Source organism: Taeniopygia guttata, chromosome Z (assembly GCF_048771995.1).
Source record: "Taeniopygia guttata chromosome Z, bTaeGut7.mat, whole genome shotgun sequence".
NCBI classification, from domain to species: domain Eukaryota; kingdom Metazoa; phylum Chordata; class Aves; order Passeriformes; family Estrildidae; genus Taeniopygia; species Taeniopygia guttata.
The window spans coordinates 49,142,510-49,164,976 of record NC_133063.1 but is presented as its reverse complement, the minus strand read 5'-3'; the positions used below and the strand labels follow the sequence as shown (position 1 = coordinate 49,164,976).

General features: G+C 34.6%; 1 protein-coding gene across 20 annotated transcripts in view; it reads right to left on the bottom strand.

The window, feature by feature from the left end:
* The window catches only part of SPEF2 (sperm flagellar 2), a 72,719-nt gene that overhangs the window by 31,178 nt on the left and 19,074 nt on the right, over positions 1-22,467 (bottom strand). For 19 of the 20 annotated variants that reach the window (XR_012052755.1, XR_012052757.1, XR_012052756.1 and 16 more), the window contains 15 exons: positions 21,819-21,987; positions 17,137-17,353; positions 16,539-16,669; positions 16,260-16,326; positions 15,679-15,764; positions 14,787-14,890; positions 14,052-14,299; positions 12,522-12,627; positions 11,592-11,749; positions 9,975-10,165; positions 8,427-8,554; positions 8,191-8,329; positions 3,538-3,675; positions 1,079-1,239; positions 2-179 (listed from right to left, as the gene is read on the bottom strand). Coding sequence is in view for 17 of the 20 variants with exons in the window: in XM_030258009.4 (XP_030113869.4) it covers positions 2-179; positions 1,079-1,239; positions 3,538-3,675; positions 8,191-8,329; positions 8,427-8,554; positions 9,975-10,165; positions 11,592-11,749; positions 12,522-12,627; positions 14,052-14,299; positions 14,787-14,890; positions 15,679-15,764; positions 16,260-16,326; positions 16,539-16,669; positions 17,137-17,353; positions 21,819-21,987 (2,221 nt within the window). In the remaining 3 variants the exon portion in view is untranslated. The remainder of the gene's footprint in view (position 1; positions 180-1,078; positions 1,240-3,537; positions 3,676-8,190; positions 8,330-8,426; positions 8,555-9,974; positions 10,166-11,591; positions 11,750-12,521; positions 12,628-14,051; positions 14,300-14,786; positions 14,891-15,678; positions 15,765-16,259; positions 16,327-16,538; positions 16,670-17,136; positions 17,354-21,818; positions 21,988-22,467) is intronic. The other variant, XM_030258005.4, reaches the window with a different exon arrangement.

Here is a 22,467-nt window from a genome sequence, read left to right as displayed (position 1 = left end):
CCATATCTGATACTGCTGTTACTGCTGTTTGCCATGTATCAATAATAAGATCTTTATCATTCCTATAAGTGGTCACTTCACTTTCAGAACTCTTAGCCTTAAGACTGCTCTTCTGAGTTCCACTCTTTTCTGACTCAGTATCAGTTGGTGAAGGTGGCTTCCAAGAAAGTAGAGGAATCCTCAAAAATAAAATACAAGGAATAACTTAGATGCCGCTTTATAAAAAGTGTTAGTATCTACATTGGAGAATACACTGAAAGAATGGAAATGGTATTTTCAAAATTTGCAATAGTATAAAAAAAAAAAGGAAGCACTTCCCTTGTGACCAAGAGTGATGAGGTGTGTGTATGGCCAGAAAAATGTCCAGTTTAAGTGTAACAGCTAAAAATAATAAGATGGGTAAAACATTATCAAATGACTGTGATCTGCTGATGAATTCCACATGGATTAGACACAGTTTTATTACTCAGATAATTTCTAAATTCACTCTAATTATGTTAAAAAAATCAGGTGTTATTACTGGTGGCATTTTCTATATTGTGAAAGCATCAGGTGGTATCCCTCATCTTTTAATATGGCATTCAGTTTGGTGCTTCTCTGTAGGCTGCTTTGATTTACATCTGCTATTACATAACAGTTAATTATATTTACATTTACATAAAATTTGTAACATTTAATTTTATTTATTGACACAAATTTTAAACCAACTAATGTTCCACAACAATACTTTACTTTACATATGTGAGAATTGTGCTATAAACTATCAACAATATAAAGGAAAGCAGGAAACATGATTTTGATAGTAGATTTCCTCCTGATGCAGCTTTTAAAATGTTTTGCAATTCAGTGATGCATTGGTGAATATGATACAGGTAAATAAGTAAAAAATGATGGATAAATGTAATCTTTAAAATTATTTGAGATTCATAATTTGACTATAATCCCTGCTTAAAAATTTCTTATTTCTCCATCCTTTGAAATATACACACATAATTCCATATACTCCAAAAACCTATCAGTGCATTCTATTTGTTCATTTTATGTGTTCTATTTGTTCAATTTTAGGCTATATTTCTACCTTCTTGATTTGTCTTGATCTTCCTTCTGCTCTCCATTAATAATATCTAACAATGGGATTCTAGTAAAATCTTGAGTGTCTTCTATTGGGATTTTTCCTTCCATTGCCCAGTAATAGTCATGAAGAAGTCGCTTTGTATCTTGGAAACGATCCAGTTCAATCTGAAGAGGAAAGGACAAAGAGATTGCAATTTACCATATTACAGAACATATTTCTGTTATCACATGTTAGCAGAAGCAATTCTAATTCTTAAAGAGTTTGAGGGAGAGCAAGAAACACAGTCATATTTGTTTTAAAATGTATAGCACATTGAATACACACTTCTACTTAAATCTATAATGTATTCACACGGTCATTTCTAGGCAGTAATAATAATCTTAATTGTTAAAATAGGAAAAGGTATTTACAATAAATAATGTTCAATGCATTAAATTTAATTACAATATATTTTGATGAATATATATTTCCCAGTAGCAAGAACACTAGTACTGACAAATTAGATTTATTTCTTCTTGTTCAAAAGAAATAAAGGCTTAAAAGCATAAAATAAAATGTTTATGTGATGGAGAAAATTATAAAAGTCATACAGTTTTTCTGGACCTAAGTAATCTTGCACACCTAAGTATTATGATCTTTTTGTGTGAATCATCTCAGAAGAAATTAAGTAAGATTCAAGAAACATTTAACACCTGTCATGTTTTGATTTATTGATTCAGTATGGTGTTAGTTTCTAACTGACAAAACAGTACTAAATATTCATGGGAAAATGCACAAAACCACATTCGCAAAACAAAGGATAAAACCTTTGTGGTGTAAACCAGCACTTATCCATAAGTTAAGGAGGAAATATCTTCTAGTATAACTGTACATAGAAAGGAATGAAATCTGATAAACGGCATCTATACAAATCTAAGTTTACACAATTACAGAGCCACCTGGGGAATATATGTAACCTCCAACAGAAAACCCCACAAATGGAGAACTCAATGACAAAGAAGCCTATTTTTGGATGCTTCTAAGAAAAATAATTATTACATAAAGTTATAGTTGTTATATTTTTAGTACTGTAGTTTAAGGATTAATAATTCATTTATTTCGGGAAATATGTACTAAGTAAAGCAAGAAGAAATGTTTTCTATTAAATTTTTCTTGATGAAAAAAAGCATAGTAATTTTAAACAGTTATTATGCATATCCACAAAAGACAGATCAAATTAGATTCATAGTGAATCTCCTCTGAACTCCATCATATATGCCCATGAAATTCTGTTAGAAGTAGGACTGCAAACATATAGCTACACATAAAAGGAGAATAATAAAATCTTTAAGCTTTGTAGGACAACTTTGTCTCCTTCATGTATATAGTTCAAGATGGATTTTTTAAAATATTCAGGACTATAAATATCCTAGTTACAGGACCAATGAGGGGTTCAGATAGTCAGCAGTTATTCGACATTTTGACCTCTCACTGACCTTTTGGGTCAGTGGCTGAAAATCTTTATTTAGGGCATTATGTAGACTCTTTGAAAACAAAGTTAGCAATTTCCTTACTATAGCACTGACTATTTCACAAACTTTTCTTGAATTAACACAACACTCACATGAGATAAGAGTGGTTCCCCTTTTTATTAAACATATAAAAATAGCAGAGAGAATTAAAGGGCTGAAAGACCAACCTAAACTGCTGAGGCCTGGCTTTTTCAGCTAAATTAGCATCACAAGGCATGTGTTTAAAACACTGTTTTCATTGTCTTATTTAAATTTGCCATAACTTTCAAAGAATGGTCACTTCAGTTTGCACAAAAGCCTGTCTAGCCTAGTCTAGTCTAGAGAACTCCAATCCAATTCTAAACTAAATTTATGCACCTAGAACAGCAGTAAACAGGGAAATCTTACTTTACTGCAGGACTGAATGGACTCTTGAAAACTTTGAAGTTACATATCTGAAAGCTGGGCCATATCTGAACAACAGCAGCAAATTGTGTCTCAATCTCAAAACATAACTTGACTTTTTGGGGTTTCTTTTTGTTGGTCAGCAGATAAAATTTCAAGCTACATCAGTGAAATGAAATTGAGATATGGGAAATACTATAACATCAAGCTGTGAATGATGTAATTCATAAATTAAAAGGCTATGTCAATATGATCACAGAAGGATAAAGAGCTATAACATTTCTGTCACAAAACTCAAGATGATTCACTGGAGCTCAAAAAATGTGAAAAGTAGCAGTATATAGTAGAGATTGAAAGTTCTGGGGGTTGAACAAGAAGAATGGTATTTTTCTTGCTCTTTCCTGTATTCCAAAGTTAAATGTATGGCATGTCATCTCTTCTTTGTCTCTTATCTTTGTCTATAAATTCAGAAAACACATGAACATTTGCTTAATTAATTTTTAATCCTTCACTTATTTGGAGCCAACCATATGAATTTCCTCTCAGGATTACTGTAGCAGTCCATACCTGCATAAGTGTAAAGAAATGGTTCATTGCAATCGCCCTACGATCTGGTAACCACTCTTCATTCATGATACCAATACGTTCCAGCTCTGCTTCTTCCCTTCTGATATCGCAGATATCCCAGAGAAGATCTCTTAGGTCCTAAAACACAAAATCAAATATGGTAATTAATTATGAAAGATAACTTTTTTTTTTTTTTTTTTTTCCGTGTATAAGGCAACTTTCCATCTGGGGCTTTTCCTGCACTGTCATAAATATTAACACCTGCTCAGGTCACATGCCTATAGAGGGCTGACAGAGAGAAGAACACAAAATATGTGTTCAGTGTGCAGGCAGCCTTGCTTTTCTCAGGCAGGGAAGAATTCTCTCTGCTATTTCTATATGTTTAAAAAAAAGGGGAACCACTCTCTTACCTCATGTGAGTGTTGTGGTAATTCAAGAAAAGTCTGTGAAATAGTCAGTGCTATAGTAAGGAAATTGTTAACTTTGTTTTCAAGGAGTCTACAAAGAATCTACCTAAGCTAGACAAATACGAGACTATGAAGAGCTAAGAATCTACCTAAGTTAGAAAAATATAAAACTGTGAATAGCTGAGCTCCCAGCTGCACCAGCAACTCTGCACTTGAATGGTTTGCTAATTAATAGGCTAAGAATGGTACTCTCAGGGAATGGGCAACATGAAAAATACTGAGAAAACTGTGTCAGATATCAAGTGTTTTTCAAACTTGAGTCACTTCCACACCAGTTTTCCCTAATGTTCATTTAATTAAGGGCTCTTCAGCTAGTGACTATGTCAAATAACAATATGGGGTCACTGACAGCACCGAGGGCCTACTAAGCATAAAACATTATGCACCTCTTTGTTCCTTATTGCCATCTCTGCATGGAAATAGTGTGACAGGCCACTATGTGTAAGAGAAGAAGAGTGGAGTTAAATAGAAGGATATAGGAGAAGAGTGCTGTTAAATACAGTGCCAAGGTAAGACAAGATGTCTCTGGCACCAGGAAATTCTACCCGACATGACCTGTTCTGGGACAGAAGAAAAGGAGAGGAGCTTAGATTTCTGTGAAGTGATTCCATATTCACCAGGTCTTGGCTGCAACCTGTTATGTCAGATTCTGTATCTCTCCCCCATCTGAAGACTTCAGATAAAGCCACTTACCCTCTCTTGGACAAAAGCCACAGGGAAGTCCCTGGGCTACCTAACACAATAATGATGGCTAGAAAGTAGTCAAGGTGCAGGCAATTAGACATTCATGGCTGCTCACATTGTAGAATATGCACATACGGGTATGCTGCTGGATGAAAAATATTTTAGCATGTGAATATCTATTGGCAGCGGTGAGTTACCCTTGGCTGGCTGCCAGCTGTCCACCAAACTGCTCTATCTCTCTTCCTCACAGGAAAGGGAGAGAAAATATGATGGAAAGTTCATGCATAAAGATAATGATGAGGAGATCACTCACCTATTACCATCGTATGCAAAACAGACTTGATTTGGGGCAATTAATTTAATGCCATTTAATAACAGTAGAATAATGAGAAATAAAACAAACCTAAAACCACCTTTCACCCATCCATTTTTCTTCCTGGGCTTATTTAAGCCTGGGAAGACTTTTCAGTCCTGACTTTTCTCTGTTTTAAATGGCATAGGAAAAATGGGGAAATGAATAATTAAGGTGAGTTCTTTATACATTTTTATCTGCCACTCTTTCCCTGCTCCATGGTGAGGGTCCTCCCATGGAAAACTGCATGGATTTTTCTAATGCAAGTCCTTCCCATAGGCTTCAGTTCTTCAACAACCTTTCTGTGTGTGCAGTCCTTTACGACTGTACTGCTCCAGTGTGCATACTCCCTGGGCCACAGCTCCTGCCAGGAACCTGCTCTGGTTGGGCTCTCCACAGGCTGCTGTTCCTTCACAGCATGTCCACCTGATACAGACTGGGTGGACCGCGTGGACCGCAGGGTGAGATCTGCTTCCCTGCAGTCCTCCATGGGCTTCCGTGGAACAGCCTGCATCACCACGACCTTCTCCACAGGCCACAGGGGAATCTCTGCTCCAGTACCTGGAGCAGGTCCTCTTCCTCCTTCTTCACTGTCCCTGGTGACTACAGAGCTGCTTGTCACATTTTCTCACTTCTGTCTCACAGCTGCCATGCTTTCTTACAGAATCCACTTCTGCAGCCCCTTTGTCACAAAAAAACTTTCACATAAATGCAATATTGCACAAAAAAACCACACAAATGTTTTGTACAAACTGATGTACAGCTCTTTCCAGTATCTTTCTTAAACATGTAACAAGAAGGACTTTACTCTTTGTCCTCATATTATTTAAGTCATAGCTTAGATTTGCTGTAAGCAAAGGAGAAAACTGCAGAGGAATACAGTGAGTTATATTCCTCTGGGAGAAGCTAAAAACATGTTTTATGAATATCTTCTTTTTTTCCTCTCTTTTCAGAGTGAAGCAGCTTCTCTCTCCTTTTCTTGTAGTAAGGTGGTGAAAAAACTAAAAATGGATGAATTTGCTCAGTCCTCTCCTATTTGGAACAAGAGAAATAGTGAGAACAAGCAACTAATAATATATTCAATGATAGAAATGCAATGAGAGAGAATTTGGAGAAATTGCTGGAAGACAGATAGTCATGTACTGCTGAAGTGTATTTTATCCACAGTAATTCTGTGTTTGGATATCTAGGATGTGTGCTGGTTTTGGCTGGGAAGAGTTACTTTTCTTCAGAGCAGTGAGTATGGGTTATGGTTTGGCCTTGTGCTGGACATGATGCTGATAACACAGGGATGATTTATTTATTGCTAAGCAGCACTTGCATGGAGCCGAGGTCTTTTGTGCACCTCACCCCAACCCACCAGCACTGGGGCTGTGGGTACCAGGGAGCTGGGAAGGACACCGCTAGAAGAGCTGACCCCAGATGACTAAAGGGACATTCCGTACCATATGGCACCATGCTCAATATATAAAGCATAGGGAGAAGAAGGAAGCAGAGGGGACACTCGGAGTGGTGGTGTCTGTCTTTCCAAATCACCACTACGTGTGATTGTGCCCAGCTTTCCTGGGGATGGCCAAACACCTGCCTGCCCATGGAGAGTGGTGGATGAATTCCTTGTTTGCTTTGCTTCTGTGCACAGCTTTTGCTTTGCCTGTTGCTACGAGCTTTCTCACTTTTACAATTCCCTCCCCCATTCCACTGGTGGGAGGTCAGTGGCTGTGTGAGGCTTGAGTGAAGGCTGGGGTTAAACCATAAATCAGGCCAAAGTCTTGGCTGTTCTCTGGGTTTTGGGCCTTTAAGGACTTTTACATACATCTCAAAATGGGGTGACTTTTTACATTTCCCAGTTGATATCAGAGAAAATTATTTTTTAGATATTACAGCTGATATTTTCCAGTGTTTTAGGAAGGGTCCAGCTGAGATGATAGTGTTGAGGAGTCTGTGAGTTTGAGGAAAATCATTATGAAGATTGTCACTCTCTTCATTTCCTCTTTCTTTCTAACAGCAAGGAAGGGCGGCTGACAGAATTCATACATTCAGGGAGATACAATGAGCATGCTTTAACAGCATAGAGGAAGATCATCTTCACAATCACCTACAGGTTTGGGAGTCACAAGGAGTGAATGGGTTATTTAAAAAATAATTCTGAAAATCATATATTCACTCCAAAGTGCTTAGGCTTATCACAGTATCTGAGTTTCACTTCATAATATGGAAGTATAACCTCCTCTTCACATAATTTGAACTGGATAATGTCAAACAGGGATTTCTCTTATGAGCAAAAGACCAAATATTTATCTTTCTAAAATAAAAGACAGAGTGATTCTAGACTTTTTATAATGCCATTCAGTAGAAATTAGGAATATGGATGATTTTTCAATCTTGTACTCCATTCTCTTGGAATATTTCTATGGAAAAGGAGGTCCAATGCTTTTTCCATTGCAGATGAATTAAACCATTATTCCTCAAATCTTCCCTTCAGCTAAAAATGTTGTCAGTATTCCTTTTCTCCTTTGGGGGGAGCATTTCTGATAGTACTCAACTAAAAATCATGTCTGTTCTGGAATGGAATCTGATGAATCCAAAAACAGCTCTACTTTTGGCTTATACTAAATCTGGCTCTGAACTTGTGGGGACATTTAGTTATGGATTTTTGTGAAAAAAAACCCAAAAAAACCAAAAAAAAAAAAAAAACCAAACAAAAAAACCGCTTAGGACAGGACCTAGAAAAGATCTACCTGAATCAAAAACCAAAACACCCCAAAAAATTCTATGTACTTTGTAAGAATCAGTTTTAGAAAGCATAGATTAACATATATAATTTACAGAAAAAATAAAATACTGCCAAGAATTTTTAGATTGTGATAGAAATATTCAACTTGTGAAATCTCTGAAAACCACAAAATGTAAAAATAAAAGAGAGCAGAGAAATATTTATTTCACAGTGTACCACAATACCACAGTAAGATGTAAGAAAATTATGGGCAACAGAGGAATAATTTTAAAGGACAAATTATGCACAAGAGGAAATAACATAGTTTAAGAAGAACTGTAAAGAGGAAGAAAGAAGGAAATAATTCATGTTATATCAAGCTTGTATACAAGCAAATAATAGTCTAGGGTATATTGTAATTTCTGTCATTTACTTACAGTAACCCTTTGGTGTAGTTCAGCTTTTGTTTCCTCGTCATCTTGCAGCTCATCAGCAATTGAATTAAAATCTCTTTGCCACTGAGATACAAACTCCTGCTTAAGATGTGGACGTTTCAAATAATCTTGAAATTTTTTTCTGTAAATTGCAGTAAAAATAACTTTTGGGTTACAGAATGGTCCATGAAAAATACAAAATGTTAATATTAATGTAATAAGATACTATTCCTACTTACCTAATATCTGCTGTGTAGTGGATTATAGTGTACTGTTCATCCCTTAGACATCTAAGTACAGTTTTGATCGTATTCATATATGTATTTTCTACCATTTCCCAGTAAGGTACTAAAAAATCAATTATCTCCTGTGAATTTTTTAAAAACATCAAAAATTAATGGATTTATTTATTGGTAATTAATTTATCTGTAGCATTATCAAATACACAAAAATATTATTTCATAAAATCATATTATAGATTTTTTTTTCATTATGTATTTCTTTTGGTTTACAGCTGATTACAGACACTGTACCAACATATACTTTTATCCTGTGAATTTCTTTGGGAAAAAGTGGTAGGTCTCTAAAGGAATGGGAAATTCCAGCAGAATATTCCAGTATTGGCTGTTTTGGATATGCTTGTAAAATAAGTGATGACACCGAATGATCACTGAAGTAAGAAAATTTGGTAATTCATAGCTGTTTGAGCTCATAAAAATCTAAGCTGACTGCCTAGTGTTGCAAAAGTGATGTTTGACTGACTGACTGTTTTGAAAGGTAAATAAAGGCCATGGCCAGAGGAAACGCAGCATATGAAAGCTGACTGCAGTTAACAGGAAAAACTGGTAAACATTAGGAAAACAATTACAGAACAAATTTCAAATCATCATTGTCCACCCTTCAAAAATCTGTATCTCAAAAACTGCATGCGGTCCCAGTTGCTCCTCTCAAAAAATTTACAGAAGAACTAGAACAGATTATAACTAGATTGGAGAACAAAAGCAACATTCAGCAAAATGAACATTTAAGAGATACTTGTCATGTCTTAAATGCCCTCAGAGGTTTATTATAGAATTATTATTCATTATATCTCTCAATATGTGAATTAGTGTCACCATGAATCAGGGTCACCAAATCATCCAAGCAAAGATCATGGTTTAAAGTGAAGAAACAGAAATATTTTTTCAGAATTAACATAATTATACAAGCTATGTCACAGAGAAGAAAAAGTAAATGGCTTCAAAAAAGCTATTAAACCAACTAAGACACATAATCATGGAAGAAAAGTCCATTGAGAGCTACTAAGCACAAGATGCAGATATACAGCCATTTCAGAAAACCCCTAAATTTCAGATCACTAGACTCTGAGTAGATATCCTTGGGAAAAAAATATTAGGAAAAAATATACTAGCAGAAAAATTAGTGCACACTCTCCACATTCTTACTCTTTGTATGAGATCCAAAACTCACCCTTCTCAGAAAAAGAAAAGTGATCTATTAAGTTTGTATTAGTATTTCACAATAGTAAAAAGCATTTCTGTTTTGGCAGCTGTGTTCTTCATGATAATTGCAAAGAATTAAAAAACAGAATTACGTTTGAAAGTATGATTCCTTACTTTATGTATTTTAGTAGCAACTGTTCTTTGTATATCTATCACAAAGTAATAGCATACCTTTTATTGAAAAATATTGAAAAAAACCCAATATCCAATGATGTAAAAGGTTTAGGTAGGACATACATAAAACACGAAGAAAAATTTAAGATTTTCAGTCAGGAATTAGTGTACCTGGGGAAGTGGTTCGTCTACATAAATCCATTCATCTGATCCTGGTTCAATCATTGGTGGTGCCTCAGGAAAGGGCGAAGGCTGATCTATAACTGGTAAAACTTTTTCTTCTTCATCTATGACTTGTAAAACTTCTTCTTCATCTGTAACTGGTGAAACATTTTCTTCTGGTGCAATTTCTTCAGCAGACCCTTGATAAAAAAGTGCAATTAGTACTTCCAAATGTATTTGAAGTATCAATAAACAGAATTAGACATCTCTGCTACTCTCACAGGTTCAAAATAATGGAACAGATTCACTGTTTCTTTACTCAGGTGTTGTTCGCCAAAAATATACTCATGAAATCAGCAATTCTCAAGGAAGACTGTATCAGTTAACACCAAAACAAACTCAACATCTATAAATCCATGGCCCTGACAGGATGCATCCCCAAGTGCTAAGGGAGCTGGCAGACACAATAGCTAGCTGGCAGACATGAGCTCCCAGCTCATGATCATGTCTGAAGGGCCATGGAGATCAGGAGAGGTGCCTGAGGACTGCAAGAAAACAAATGTCACCCTGATCTTCACATCAGGCAAGAAGGAGGACACAGGGCTGTGTGACACCAGTCAGTCAGTTTCACTTCAATCCATGGAAAGGTGATGAAGCCCATCATTCTGGAGACCATCTCTATCCACATGGAAGACAAGAAGCTGCAGGAGTAGTCAGCATGGATTCACTAAAGAGAAAACATATTTGACTAACCTGATACTCTATTCTGCTTATATGAGCCTAATAGTGAAGGATAGCTTGAAGCTATGAACATAGATATGAAATTAAACTTTATTAATTGATCCCAGGTATTATTTTTCCTTAGGGAGTAAATAGCCCTTAAATACTTCTATATTACAGCTGGAGACTAACTAGAAAATCTTCACTCCATTTACAATAGGAATTTTGCTGCTGAATCTAGCAGGGCCATTAATTATATACCCAGAACATAAAAGAAACCTATGAACTAGAAACCTTGCACAAGAGTAGTGGGATAAACTTTTACTGTCACTAGTGCTTTTCAAGTTTGTTTTTTTATTTTCTTTTGGTGATAGAAGACACATGAAGATTTTGTCATAATAGTTACGAAAAAACCTAGTTATATAGAGGTCACTATTACTGGTTTACATGATGCTTCTTTTTTCTACGTAATAAGGAAGAAAAACGAAACAAAGATGTATCAAAATTAATTCGCAAAACCACTTCTACTGACCCACATTTTTATGCTGCTATTGATATATGATATATGATACTGACTCAATGTTCATAATAGCAAATGAGACTTTCTTATACATTTATGCTATCCCATAGATGAAGATGCTGGCTGTGATTTTTAAACCAGGAAGAAAGAACTTAATGCCTTAAATTTTATGTGAAATTGGTCCATATACTCTGAAAATGTGAAAGCACAACAGAAAAGTTCAGGGTTCTGGTGCAGTTATCACTAACTGGCAAATCCTCAGGTTTTTTTCAGGGGCAGCAAAAATGTAGGTTGACATATAATTTTATATAGTAATTATTAGTGTTAATTTAAAAAAAAACAGTCTTTTGTTACTGAATTCTATAAAGTAAGACTATGAAACTTACTTCTATCCTGATTTTTTACAATTTCTTCTATTATAATATCCTTCACTGTTTCACACACAAGACTTTCTTCTGTCTCTGCATTTACTTTCACTAGATTGTTTTGATGGACTGAAAACCATTTCTCTAATTTTGGCCATGTCTTTAGGAAGCCTGAAATTCTACAAAAATCATATGAAGGTATGAAATCAAAACCTAATGAATGGAAAACAAAACATTTTCTAAAATTGATAACTAAAACAAAAAGCTGATAATCTAATTTAACACTAAAACAACTCCACCCACATCAATGCCATCATTTTAAATATAAGAAAGTTTTCAAAATTCTATTGATAGCTAAAAATTTATTTCTTACTCGTGCATGCCACAACCTATATTTATTTTCTAATATCACAATTAAACCAACAGTAATACATAATATAATAGTCTGAAAGAATTACAAGTATCAAATATTCAGAATGAAGAATTTTTCCTTATTTTCCTCTTTATGTAACATTAAACATCTAGTGATTAAATTTAAATTAGAAAATTAAGTTGTTTTTGTAAATGTCGAAGTGGAAAATAACATTTTACAAAACCTCTAACTCAAGTGTATTTATTTAAAGGCAGTCACATATGTGACAGACCTCAGATATAAGTGCACACACATATATATATAGAATGTATACACGTAGTTAATGCAAAATATACCTAAAAATGAAATTCTCCATGGAACAATATCCTGGAAAATCAAAACACAAGAATTCTTATTTTCCAGGAGAATTTATATTGTGCAGAAGATGAAAATATCCTTTAGGCTCCACATTATAGAAAGATCTAAGTAAATTCTTAACATTAAGCATGTAAGTGTTGTCCAGGATCACATATGAGATTCAGATCAGTTATATGCCTATATGTAGCTGAAATGCTATTTTTGTACTTCATATAACTTACCTATGTAGCACCTGCTCCCTGGCCAAGTCAATCTTCTCTTCTAGGAATTGGGCATCTGAATTTTGATTGCTGCTCTGTTCAGCCTGAGATGCCTTTCTTTTATCTACTGTGTGGAAAACCAATATATAAGCATATATTGAAAAAGGCAATTATTCAGACAGTTATTCACCCAAACTAAGATAATCATTTTAAGAACAAATTCAGTGTTCCTTGATCTTACATTTTGTAACTTAAATGCTGGGTACCAGCCAACACCAACAGGGTGTCCTGCCTCTTCCTCTGTTCAAGTGCATAGCAAATTATAGCACTAACATTTCCTAATGGATGCTTTTCAGCCATAAAAATCTCCCCACAGCTGAAGAGATGGAGCTTTCCTGTGGTCAACTGTTTCAGGCATATCTACTCTACCAATTAGAAGACATTTTCCCCAATTTCATCTGAAGTACCTACTTTTCACAATGAATGGACATTCCAGTTAATGAAAAGACAAGGCATTCTCTCTAAGTCTTGTTTAAATTTTAAAAAGCCTTTAATTCATTAGAAATAGACCATTTAAAAAGAATTCTGATTTTTAATTATTCTGTTTACTCTCTCTATCATTTACATCATAAGAAAGAAATTCTATTTGTATTTCTGAGATTATATTAAATATAACCACATGTTACAAATGTTTTGGCAGCACAAGGTCTTAAAATCAGCAATTTTCAAGTATCTGAACATTTATCCTCACCAGAATTTTAGCTAAAGCTTCAAAGATTTTGCCCCATCCTCACTCTTACCCATACATAAAAGCTAAATGTAAATGGTGTTTTAACTCAAGCTATTTGCCATCTATGCACTGCAATGAAAACAACAAAGAAGAATCTCCTATAATTTGGATAATACATGACATACATATAAAAAAACTTCTGTTTCACCAAGGTCTTAAAATGTGTGGTCTGGAAGTGAAACAGCTCTCAAAAAGCCTTTAATGCCTTTGCCTCGGTTGGCCAGAATTGACTTAGATTTCTGATCATTCACTGAATAACTGAAGACAAGGCAAAGGCAGTAATCAATAGGGAATTTATTCTGGCACTCTCAGGGAATGAATATTGGCACATCCCTCTGTTTATAATTACCTTTTTCTCTTTCTAGGTGTGTCTCCTGGAGAAATATGAGATTTACAGACACTCATTTGTAATGCAGTATATTCTGCATCTGTTATAACTTGTAGTTTTTTCCAGCTGCTGTTTTATGTGATATCTAACACTGCCCACTGTGCTATCTCAGCTGCAGTTAGAGTTCAAATACAAAAGTGAACTGTACAAGAGCGTATAAATACAAAGGAGCATATACATATGCACTTGCACACTTATCTGCCTTCGACTGAAACAAACAGAAGTATCTGAAATAGCATGGAAGTATTCAAAGCACAATTAACTGAAGTGATAGTGTTAGATATACACAAATTATCCAGTAATGCTTTTTTGCATTAATAACTACAACTTACTGCTTGTCATTTTACTTTGTTAATAGGAATTAGAAACTTACACTTCATGTTAGCTGCACGTTTCAGTACCAGACTGTCTGAAATATCCAGTAATATAGAAACATCAAATGCAGGTGAGGTAGGAGGAGGCTCATTAGGGGCTCTTGGATCTATAGCAAGGGACAGCTTTTCAGAAATTGGATCTTTTGCTTCTACATCAATCCCTGTATAGGATTTTTCAAATAGCTTTGCCTGATTAATTGTCATTGGAAACCCCTCCACAATCCACCCCTTCTCTGGTGGTATTTGGCTAAAAGGAAATGAAGAACCAGAATTACAGAGTTAAATGATTGCTTAAAAATAAAACTGAAAGAACAGCTTGCTCTAGCCATCATCCATTCTTAATTCAGTATATTAAATTTCCTTATGCATACAGAATATGACAGATATTATTAGACTGTAAAGTAATGGATTTTAAATCAGAAGAAAATAACATCAAGTCTAATTAACATGAAAAAAATCAGAAACAAAACAAATTTTGCTGTCTTGATAAATAAAGATTCAAAACCACTCAATAGAGACTGATCAGAGGTATAATTTAAGATTTTTCAAATAACTTTGTTGCTGAAGTAATGAATAGGAAAATCTGTTTTGTAACTTACAGTATACTAATAGGAGTAATACAACTTAAATGATATTAATGTAGGAACTTAAGTGCTAACTGCGCTTCAGGGTACTTGAGACAATTTACTGTCAAACAAGAGTAGATAAAAAAAAGTATCTATACAATTTCATACGCAATGGCTTCCAATAGGATGTCTATTAGTAATTCATCGGGAACACTTTTTCCATTCTTCAGCCATTTCTGTGATGCAGCACCAAGTTGGGCACGTACAGATAGCTGTGGAAGAGTGCAACGTATGCTCAGAATATCCATAACAGTCATTGAAAAGAGTTGTTGAAAAGTGTATGACCCCACATTTTCTATCACATACTATTTATTTATTTATATTGGGGTGGTGGCTGTTCAATAGTTGGGGGTCTATTAAGGAGAATAATTTTAATTGTAAAAAATGCCTAGTTTAATTGAAATCTCCAGCTGACTTCCATGATTACACTACAAAAATGCAGAAAAAAAACAAGATAGAGAGACCAAGGCTATGAATGCCAAGAAATTAAAATTAAGTGTTCTGGTTCTCAGTTTATCCTGATTTCCACTACCACTGAGAATTTCATACATCAGCACATAAATTCATTCGTTTTACAGGGATTCTTTTATATCTTAGCTTTGAGAGTAATTTTGAATGAGCAGTAGGCCAAAGAAATCACTGCAGAATTAAGCATTTTTAACATAAAGAAAAGAAACCTTGGCATGGGATGAATGATCTGCTTGGCAGCAGCAAGCAGAAGTACATTTTTGCAACTCAGAAATGTCATAGAAAATACCACATCTTATGTAAAAGTGAGATTTCACAAGAAAATATAGAATTTTAACATGATGTACAACTCTAAGTAACATACAGAAAAACAGATTTTCACAATAACCCCTTTTCATATTTCAGAAAATACAGAAAATGCTTGAACTGATTTCAGTAATTCAGAATGATGAAAATGTATCACCATTTAATTCATTTAACTATTTTAACTAACGTGTTTTTATAAAGAAGGAACTAAAATTGGACTACTAACCTTGGATAGGCCATCCTGACTGCTATCCAATTCAAATTCTTCCTGGGATGGATCTTTTTCAACAGGACAATAGTCTAAAATAGGTTCTAAAATAAAGATTGATGATGCTATTACTATCAAATTCATTATTACAGATAAAGAATGAAAGTACATGGCTTGTTATTATTCTTTGAACAAATCAATACAGAAGGTATATAAAATTGTTAGAATCATAGAAGCATTGAGAAATTCAGGTTGGAAGCAACTTCTCAATGTCACCTAGTTCAAACAGAACATTTAGCTCAAAGTGGCATCAGTTATAAGGTCAGTCCAGGTTTCTCAGATGTTTACCCCATGTGATCTGGAAAACCTACAAATATGGAGACTACACTACCTCTCCAGAAAATTTGTTTCAGTCTTTGGCCATCCTCATGGGGAAAAGGCCTTGTCTTATGTCTAGGCAGAGGAGCAATGAAAAGGGCTTTTGCAGACCTCTCCATAAAAGGAGGGCTGGGGAAAATGTCTGCCAAGACATGCAAAAGACTGAGGTATCCCAAGGCCCTGCGACACACAGGAAGATCTGTGCAGCAAGAAATACTTACTTGTGGTGGGTTCTGTTTGGAGTTCCTCTAGAAGATTTGCTGGTGAATTCGGTAAGTTGTCCTGGGCCTTGTATTAAATATGACATGAAATGGATTAGAATGAAAATTACATCTTCAGAAAAAAACAAGTCTGTAAATTCAAGCTGATTCTTGCAGTCTTACCTGTCAAAACTTAGCATTAAGTTTGAAATTTTGTAAAAAAATTCAAACATGCTTTTTTTCCTTACGCATTTCATTCTACCTGTTAGAGCCAAGACAAAACCAAGGGAATATACTTACCTCATTTTGTTCTCCAGAACTCTCTGCTTCTTGTGAAATTAGTCTGGGTTCACTTTTCATTTCATTATTAAGAAAAGCTTCAATGGCCTCCTGAACCAGAGCACCAACAGATAGTACCTGAATATTGCAAACTAATACACAAAAATATTAGATAGCTACAATATGAATTTAGTATACATACAGAGAAACTATTACAAGCAGTTAAATTAATTATTTAATTTGAGCTTCTAATGTAAGTTGTTTTCACTCTTCTCTATAACCACTTCACAGTATTTATCAACAATCACATAGCTATCTTGCTAGTCTCTTCTAAAGCTAGTATCTCCAAAGATGTTTAACAAAAGCATTTTCCAATTCTCAGTGAAGAAGTATTAACATCACAGTACAATATTAATATTACTTTGAAGTTCCAGTGTTTCTAAGTTTATTTTGGCATATAACAAAGGAATGATATGCAACCAACCCCAGCAAAATACAGATGCATCTGAGGTTTAAGAATTATTAATGCAAGGATTTGCCCAAACAATTTTAATTTAAGAGTGGTATTTTAACATAAATATTTTAAAGAATTTTAGGCAAACAAATAAACAACCTCTACCTTTTTCAACAAACTTTGCACATGTAGTTTTTCCACTAAACATTTTTCCCAAAACACATCCCTTGATGGGAAATGAAGGAAATTCACGCGAAGATTTGGGTTTTGGAGGATAGAACATTTCCATCAGTCTATGAAGCACATGACCCAATATGTTATTATTAAGAGGAGGTTTGTTTTCACTGTTCTCTTCCGCTGGGCTCCATTCCCCTGTCATACTCTGTATAAATGATAAAGTAGCAAATCTCAATATTGCTATAATCTTGCCTTCCATCTTTCTAAATATATGTACCTATTTACATAAAAAATACATAAAATAATAAAATTTGAATAGTACTCAATAATAACATAGCTTTTAGAACAGAACCTCATTAAAACCTGTAATAATGTCATAATCAGTAAGTATTTATTGATATTTGCTAATAACTAGTTGAGACACAAGTACTTATATAAACATTTTCATGTTTATGATTTTGGATTCTGCCTCTGGATGGATGCCATAGAGAAAATACAACAAAAGGTTCATGATTTAAGGATACTAAGAGATCACTCACCAGTTACCATTATGGGCAAAATAGACTTGACCTGGGGAAACTGAATTTCTTATGAATCAAAATCAGAGCAGGATAGTGAGCACTAAAAGAAATCCTACAAACACCACCCCCTAGCCCTCCCTCCTTCCCAGGCTAAACTTTATGCCAAATTTTGTAGCTCCTCCTGCCCAGCAGAGAAGGAGAACAGGGAACGGAGGTTATGTTCAATTCACCATGTTGGTCCTGCTGCTGCTTTCTCCTCAGAGAGGAATCTTCATCTTCTCCAGCATGTGGTCCTTCCCACAGGAGCCAGTCCTCCTCCAATATATTCAGCCTGAGTCCTTCTCATGGACTACAGTTCACAAACAGCTTCAGCTTGGTCCCTTCCATGGGGTACAGCCTTCCAGGAAAAGGCTGGGTCCCCCATAGGGTCACAAGTCCTGCCAGCACACTTGTTTCAGCATGGGCTCCTCTCTCTATGGGCCACAGGTCCTGCCAGGAACGTGCTCCACCAAGGCCTGCAGGCACATCCACCTGCTCCAGCGTCGGGTCCTCCAGGGCTGCAGATAGATCTCTGCATCACCATGAGCTTCCAGGGGTTGCAGTAGAATCTCAACAACTACGCATGGAGCACTTGCTCCTCATCATTCACCACTGACCACAGTGTCTGCAGAGTTGTTCCTCTCAGACCTTCTCACTCCTCTCTTCTCTACATCTGCACAAAACCTTTATTTTCTTCTTAAATAATTTATCACAGAGGTGTCACTGCTATCCCTGTTTGGCTCAGCCTGGGCCAGTGATGGGCCCATCCATTAACTCAGTCGGACATGGGGGAAGCTTCCAGCAGATTCTCAGAGAAGCAACTGCTGCAGCCCCCCCACTACCAGAACTTTGCTTTAATACAGATTCCTATAACACTTTTTAAATTCCATAAACATGAAAAAAAATTCACTAATATAGAATTAATCAGTAGCAGATTTGATTTTTCTATTAGAAATCCACTATCCTAATAGTCTACATTCTAAAACTGGGCAACATTATTACCCAGTATCACTTTTAAATCTCTGAAAATTTCATGAATAGAGATTTCAAATATATGTATTTGCCTAATACACATTCAATAGAGAGAAAAAATCAAACCAAAGCCAACAACTCAAACAAATTAAAATACTCAAAATACCGAGTAGAAACTTCCAGTTCATCTACCCTTAGATAAATATAAATTTAGGAGTTGTATGATTTACTAAATTTTACTAGTAAACATAATTTTACTGAAAACCTCACTGGAAGAATGCAAGAATGTAGTCCAAAGAATGGAACACAGAACTGTACTTTTACTCTATCAGTTTCATATCTTATAGCACTAGGAAAGTCCTGCTGTCCTGGAGTTTATGCTATGAGACAGTAAAAGGTATTTTCGTACGCAGAATAATAGTAATCCTGTATTAACATTCATTTGGTTGGAGGATATTAAACAGCTGTTTGGAAATGTGTAGACTAATAATATTTCCAATTAGATTCTAGTTTGTCACTTTATTTTGGGTGCACAACAAAGCTTTGAAGGCAAAGTCGGAAGTTTCAGCCAAGAACATTCCAAGCAGGGAAAAAGGAAGAAAAATACTGGTTCACAATGAGACTAGTAAAGCATGGGAAAAGATTGCACAGAGGGTATGTGAAATCTCTGCCCTTGGAATTATTGTAAGTTGAACAAACGATGCTAAGCAACTTTACCTGACTCAGAAGTTGGTCCTGCTTTAAGCAAATAACCTTCACAAACCTTTAATCCAAACAATTGTGTCATTCTATAAATGAAATATTTTATCACTGTCAACAGAAGTGAGCAATGCTAAAGTTCTACTCAAAGATAAGGTTTTGAACTTATCTTCTGGGTAGAATATGCAGCATTTTCCCGAATTTACTATCTGAACCACTTATTGCCATAGCATACATTCTACTAGTAGAACATGACCAATGCTGACTTTGAACACATCTGCTAGGCAGAAAAAAACAATTTCATTATCAGTCTAAAATAAATTTAAATTAAAATTAGAAGTCACTTATTTTTAATCAGTAAAAACAAATAAAGTAAATATTTTTGGGTTGCACCATATTCCCTCTCTATTGCCTCTCAGAAAACATACTTCTTCATGTGTAATTGAAAAGACATCCTTAAAAAAAACCAAATATTTGCACTATCTGCATAAATTTTCTTTAAACCTATAGGTAGAGATGCATCAGTTGATTTAAATTCTATTAGACCTCTAGAAAAAAATAATTCCAAGTGAAATGGGTTCCCCCACTTTTCAGTTATCTTGCCCTTTTAGCCAGAAGATTGCTAGACTGTACTTGTCATAAGGTAAAATAGTCTACCTGTCAGAAACAAGTTTTCAGGCATCCAGGTGGGAGATATGTAACTCCTGATCAATACTTTTGAATGAAACCAGAAATTATTTGAGCAGTACCTAATGCTGTGCTTGGTTTTTGGTTATTATTATTATTAATTCACTAAGTGATTAGCCACAGTTTATAACATGGTGGTTTCAAAAAATATTCTCACAATAAAAAGTAATATGTAACATGCAATGGACTGACAGCACTGCATTTTCTGGTATTTTATCAAATATATTTGACACTTTTAACTGGTGTGCCTAATATAGGCAAGGTACTCTTGAGAGATGCCAAACTGCCTGTCCGGGCAGGACAAACATTCCATTTCACAAACGTTATGAAAATCTGCACAAATATTGTGAGAATGACCTGCCAACAAATTTTTATCTATAGACTTTGAAAGAATTAGCTGTTCACTTAGGTTTTAGTATGAACTGGTGCCAACAATTTCACATGTCATATGAAGCCAGTTTTTGACTAATGATTCAAAAATAATTTTAATAATGATTCAGAAAGGCATAAGACTAACAATATCTGGGAATAAATTAATTATTAAATAATTTGAAATAGCCTGGCAGGAAAAAAAAGTCTTTAAATGTGTCAATAAAATTTAAATGTGTAAAATAAAATTTTGTGACATTCAGTGATGTTACACTTGGACAAGATTATTGAGATTTCATAATGTAAACTAAAATATGACTGAAAATTATTTTTTCTTTAGTACTCTGTTTCCTGCCTGTCTTTTATGTCCTCCTTGCTGACTTTGTGTACAGCTCTTTTTTCACCTAAGAAAATAATCTCAAAATTCATACATGAGTTGGCATGCTGTGAATAAGGACCTTATAAAGAGATAAATCAGAAAAGCATATGTTAAAAATGAAGCTACAGTAAATTAAGCTTTCAGGTATTCATCACAGAAAGTCATAATGAACATCTATAGTCACTGCAAAACAAAAATGTACCAAGTTGCTCAGGATGTGGATAAAAACCAAACATATATTGTAGTTATAAATTCCCAATAGGAACAAAACTGGGTATTTGCCATGATTTTGTCACATTCTACTCACCAGGCTATTTGAAAAGCCAAAATATGTAGTGGTATATATTGAATATAATAATGAATATAATTTTGAAAAACTGTACAATAAATTTTAACAAGGAACTAACAAACCTTAATCTTTCAATTTTAAAATAACATTGACATATTGAAAAGTTGATGAAGTTAATATATCCTGAAAAATATTTACTTGTAGTCTAACAAAAGATTAAGAAAAATGTCAGCTATTTTTAATAATTTCAAAAAAAGGTTACTGTGTTAAAACAAATAGTTCACTCAAAACAATAAATCTTGTTAAGAGAGCTTTCACTCAAAATTGATGAAATTAAAAGTTCAGGTTTTGTAACATGTCTAGTATTTCATTTTACTGCTTTTACTGGTTACTTTCTGTTGCATTTTCCAATCAGGTAATATTAATTATACCTTTAAATTCAAATTAGCTGAAAATTCACTGTATTGCAATTAACATGCTGGTCCTACGACTCAAGAAATATAATCAAGGTTATATATAGAAATAGAATTATAACTGCAACTAACATCAAATATGGTTTTCATATAAAAACATCAGGCAATGAAAAGAAAATGTTTCTCTAAGTTTGACAACAGAAAGCAGTAATAGAAAAAAATGCAAGATCACAACATGAAGTTTATGATTATTACAAAGCAAGGTGTATTATCTTCCATTATGCCTTATCAGTTTGGTGTACCTTGTATTCACCATAATCTTTTTCATCTAACAGACTCATTTTATTCAGCTCTACAAATTGTTCTGGGCTAGGTTCATCTGGCAAAGGTTGAATTGAGGCTTGTTCATATATTGGTTTTCCATTTAAAAAAAGTTCCTTCCAATCCATCATGAGCTTTGGTGGAACACGGCTGCATAAAAATGAAAAAAGGAAAAAGAAAATAAAAGTTTTAAACCAAAAATTAGATGGTTGGATATTTGACAACACTGTATCCAAATTTACTAGAATTCCAATCATGAAACAAGCATATGCTAAATCAGTTTTAGTTTATAATGCGTCCTGTAATTATGATTACCTCTTGTAAGTGTTTGTTTGCTTTTATGACAGCTGTAGGCACTTGTAGGCTTCAGTGTTTTCACCATTGTGTCATCACACAATATTTGGCTAGAGGAGCTGTGAAGTAACAGTTTTGCTATTGCTACTTTTCCCTGCCCCAAAATATTCTTTCCTTTTGTGGTGTAAAGTGTCCTCTTGCAAAAAAAATCTATAGAATTTTTTTTTCTTGAAGTCAAAATTAATTCAGAATTATATGATTTAAACATTTTCTTTTTTTAGTAATTTCACTAAACTGTGTGGCTAGGTTGACTATTGTACCGCATACTAAATAAAC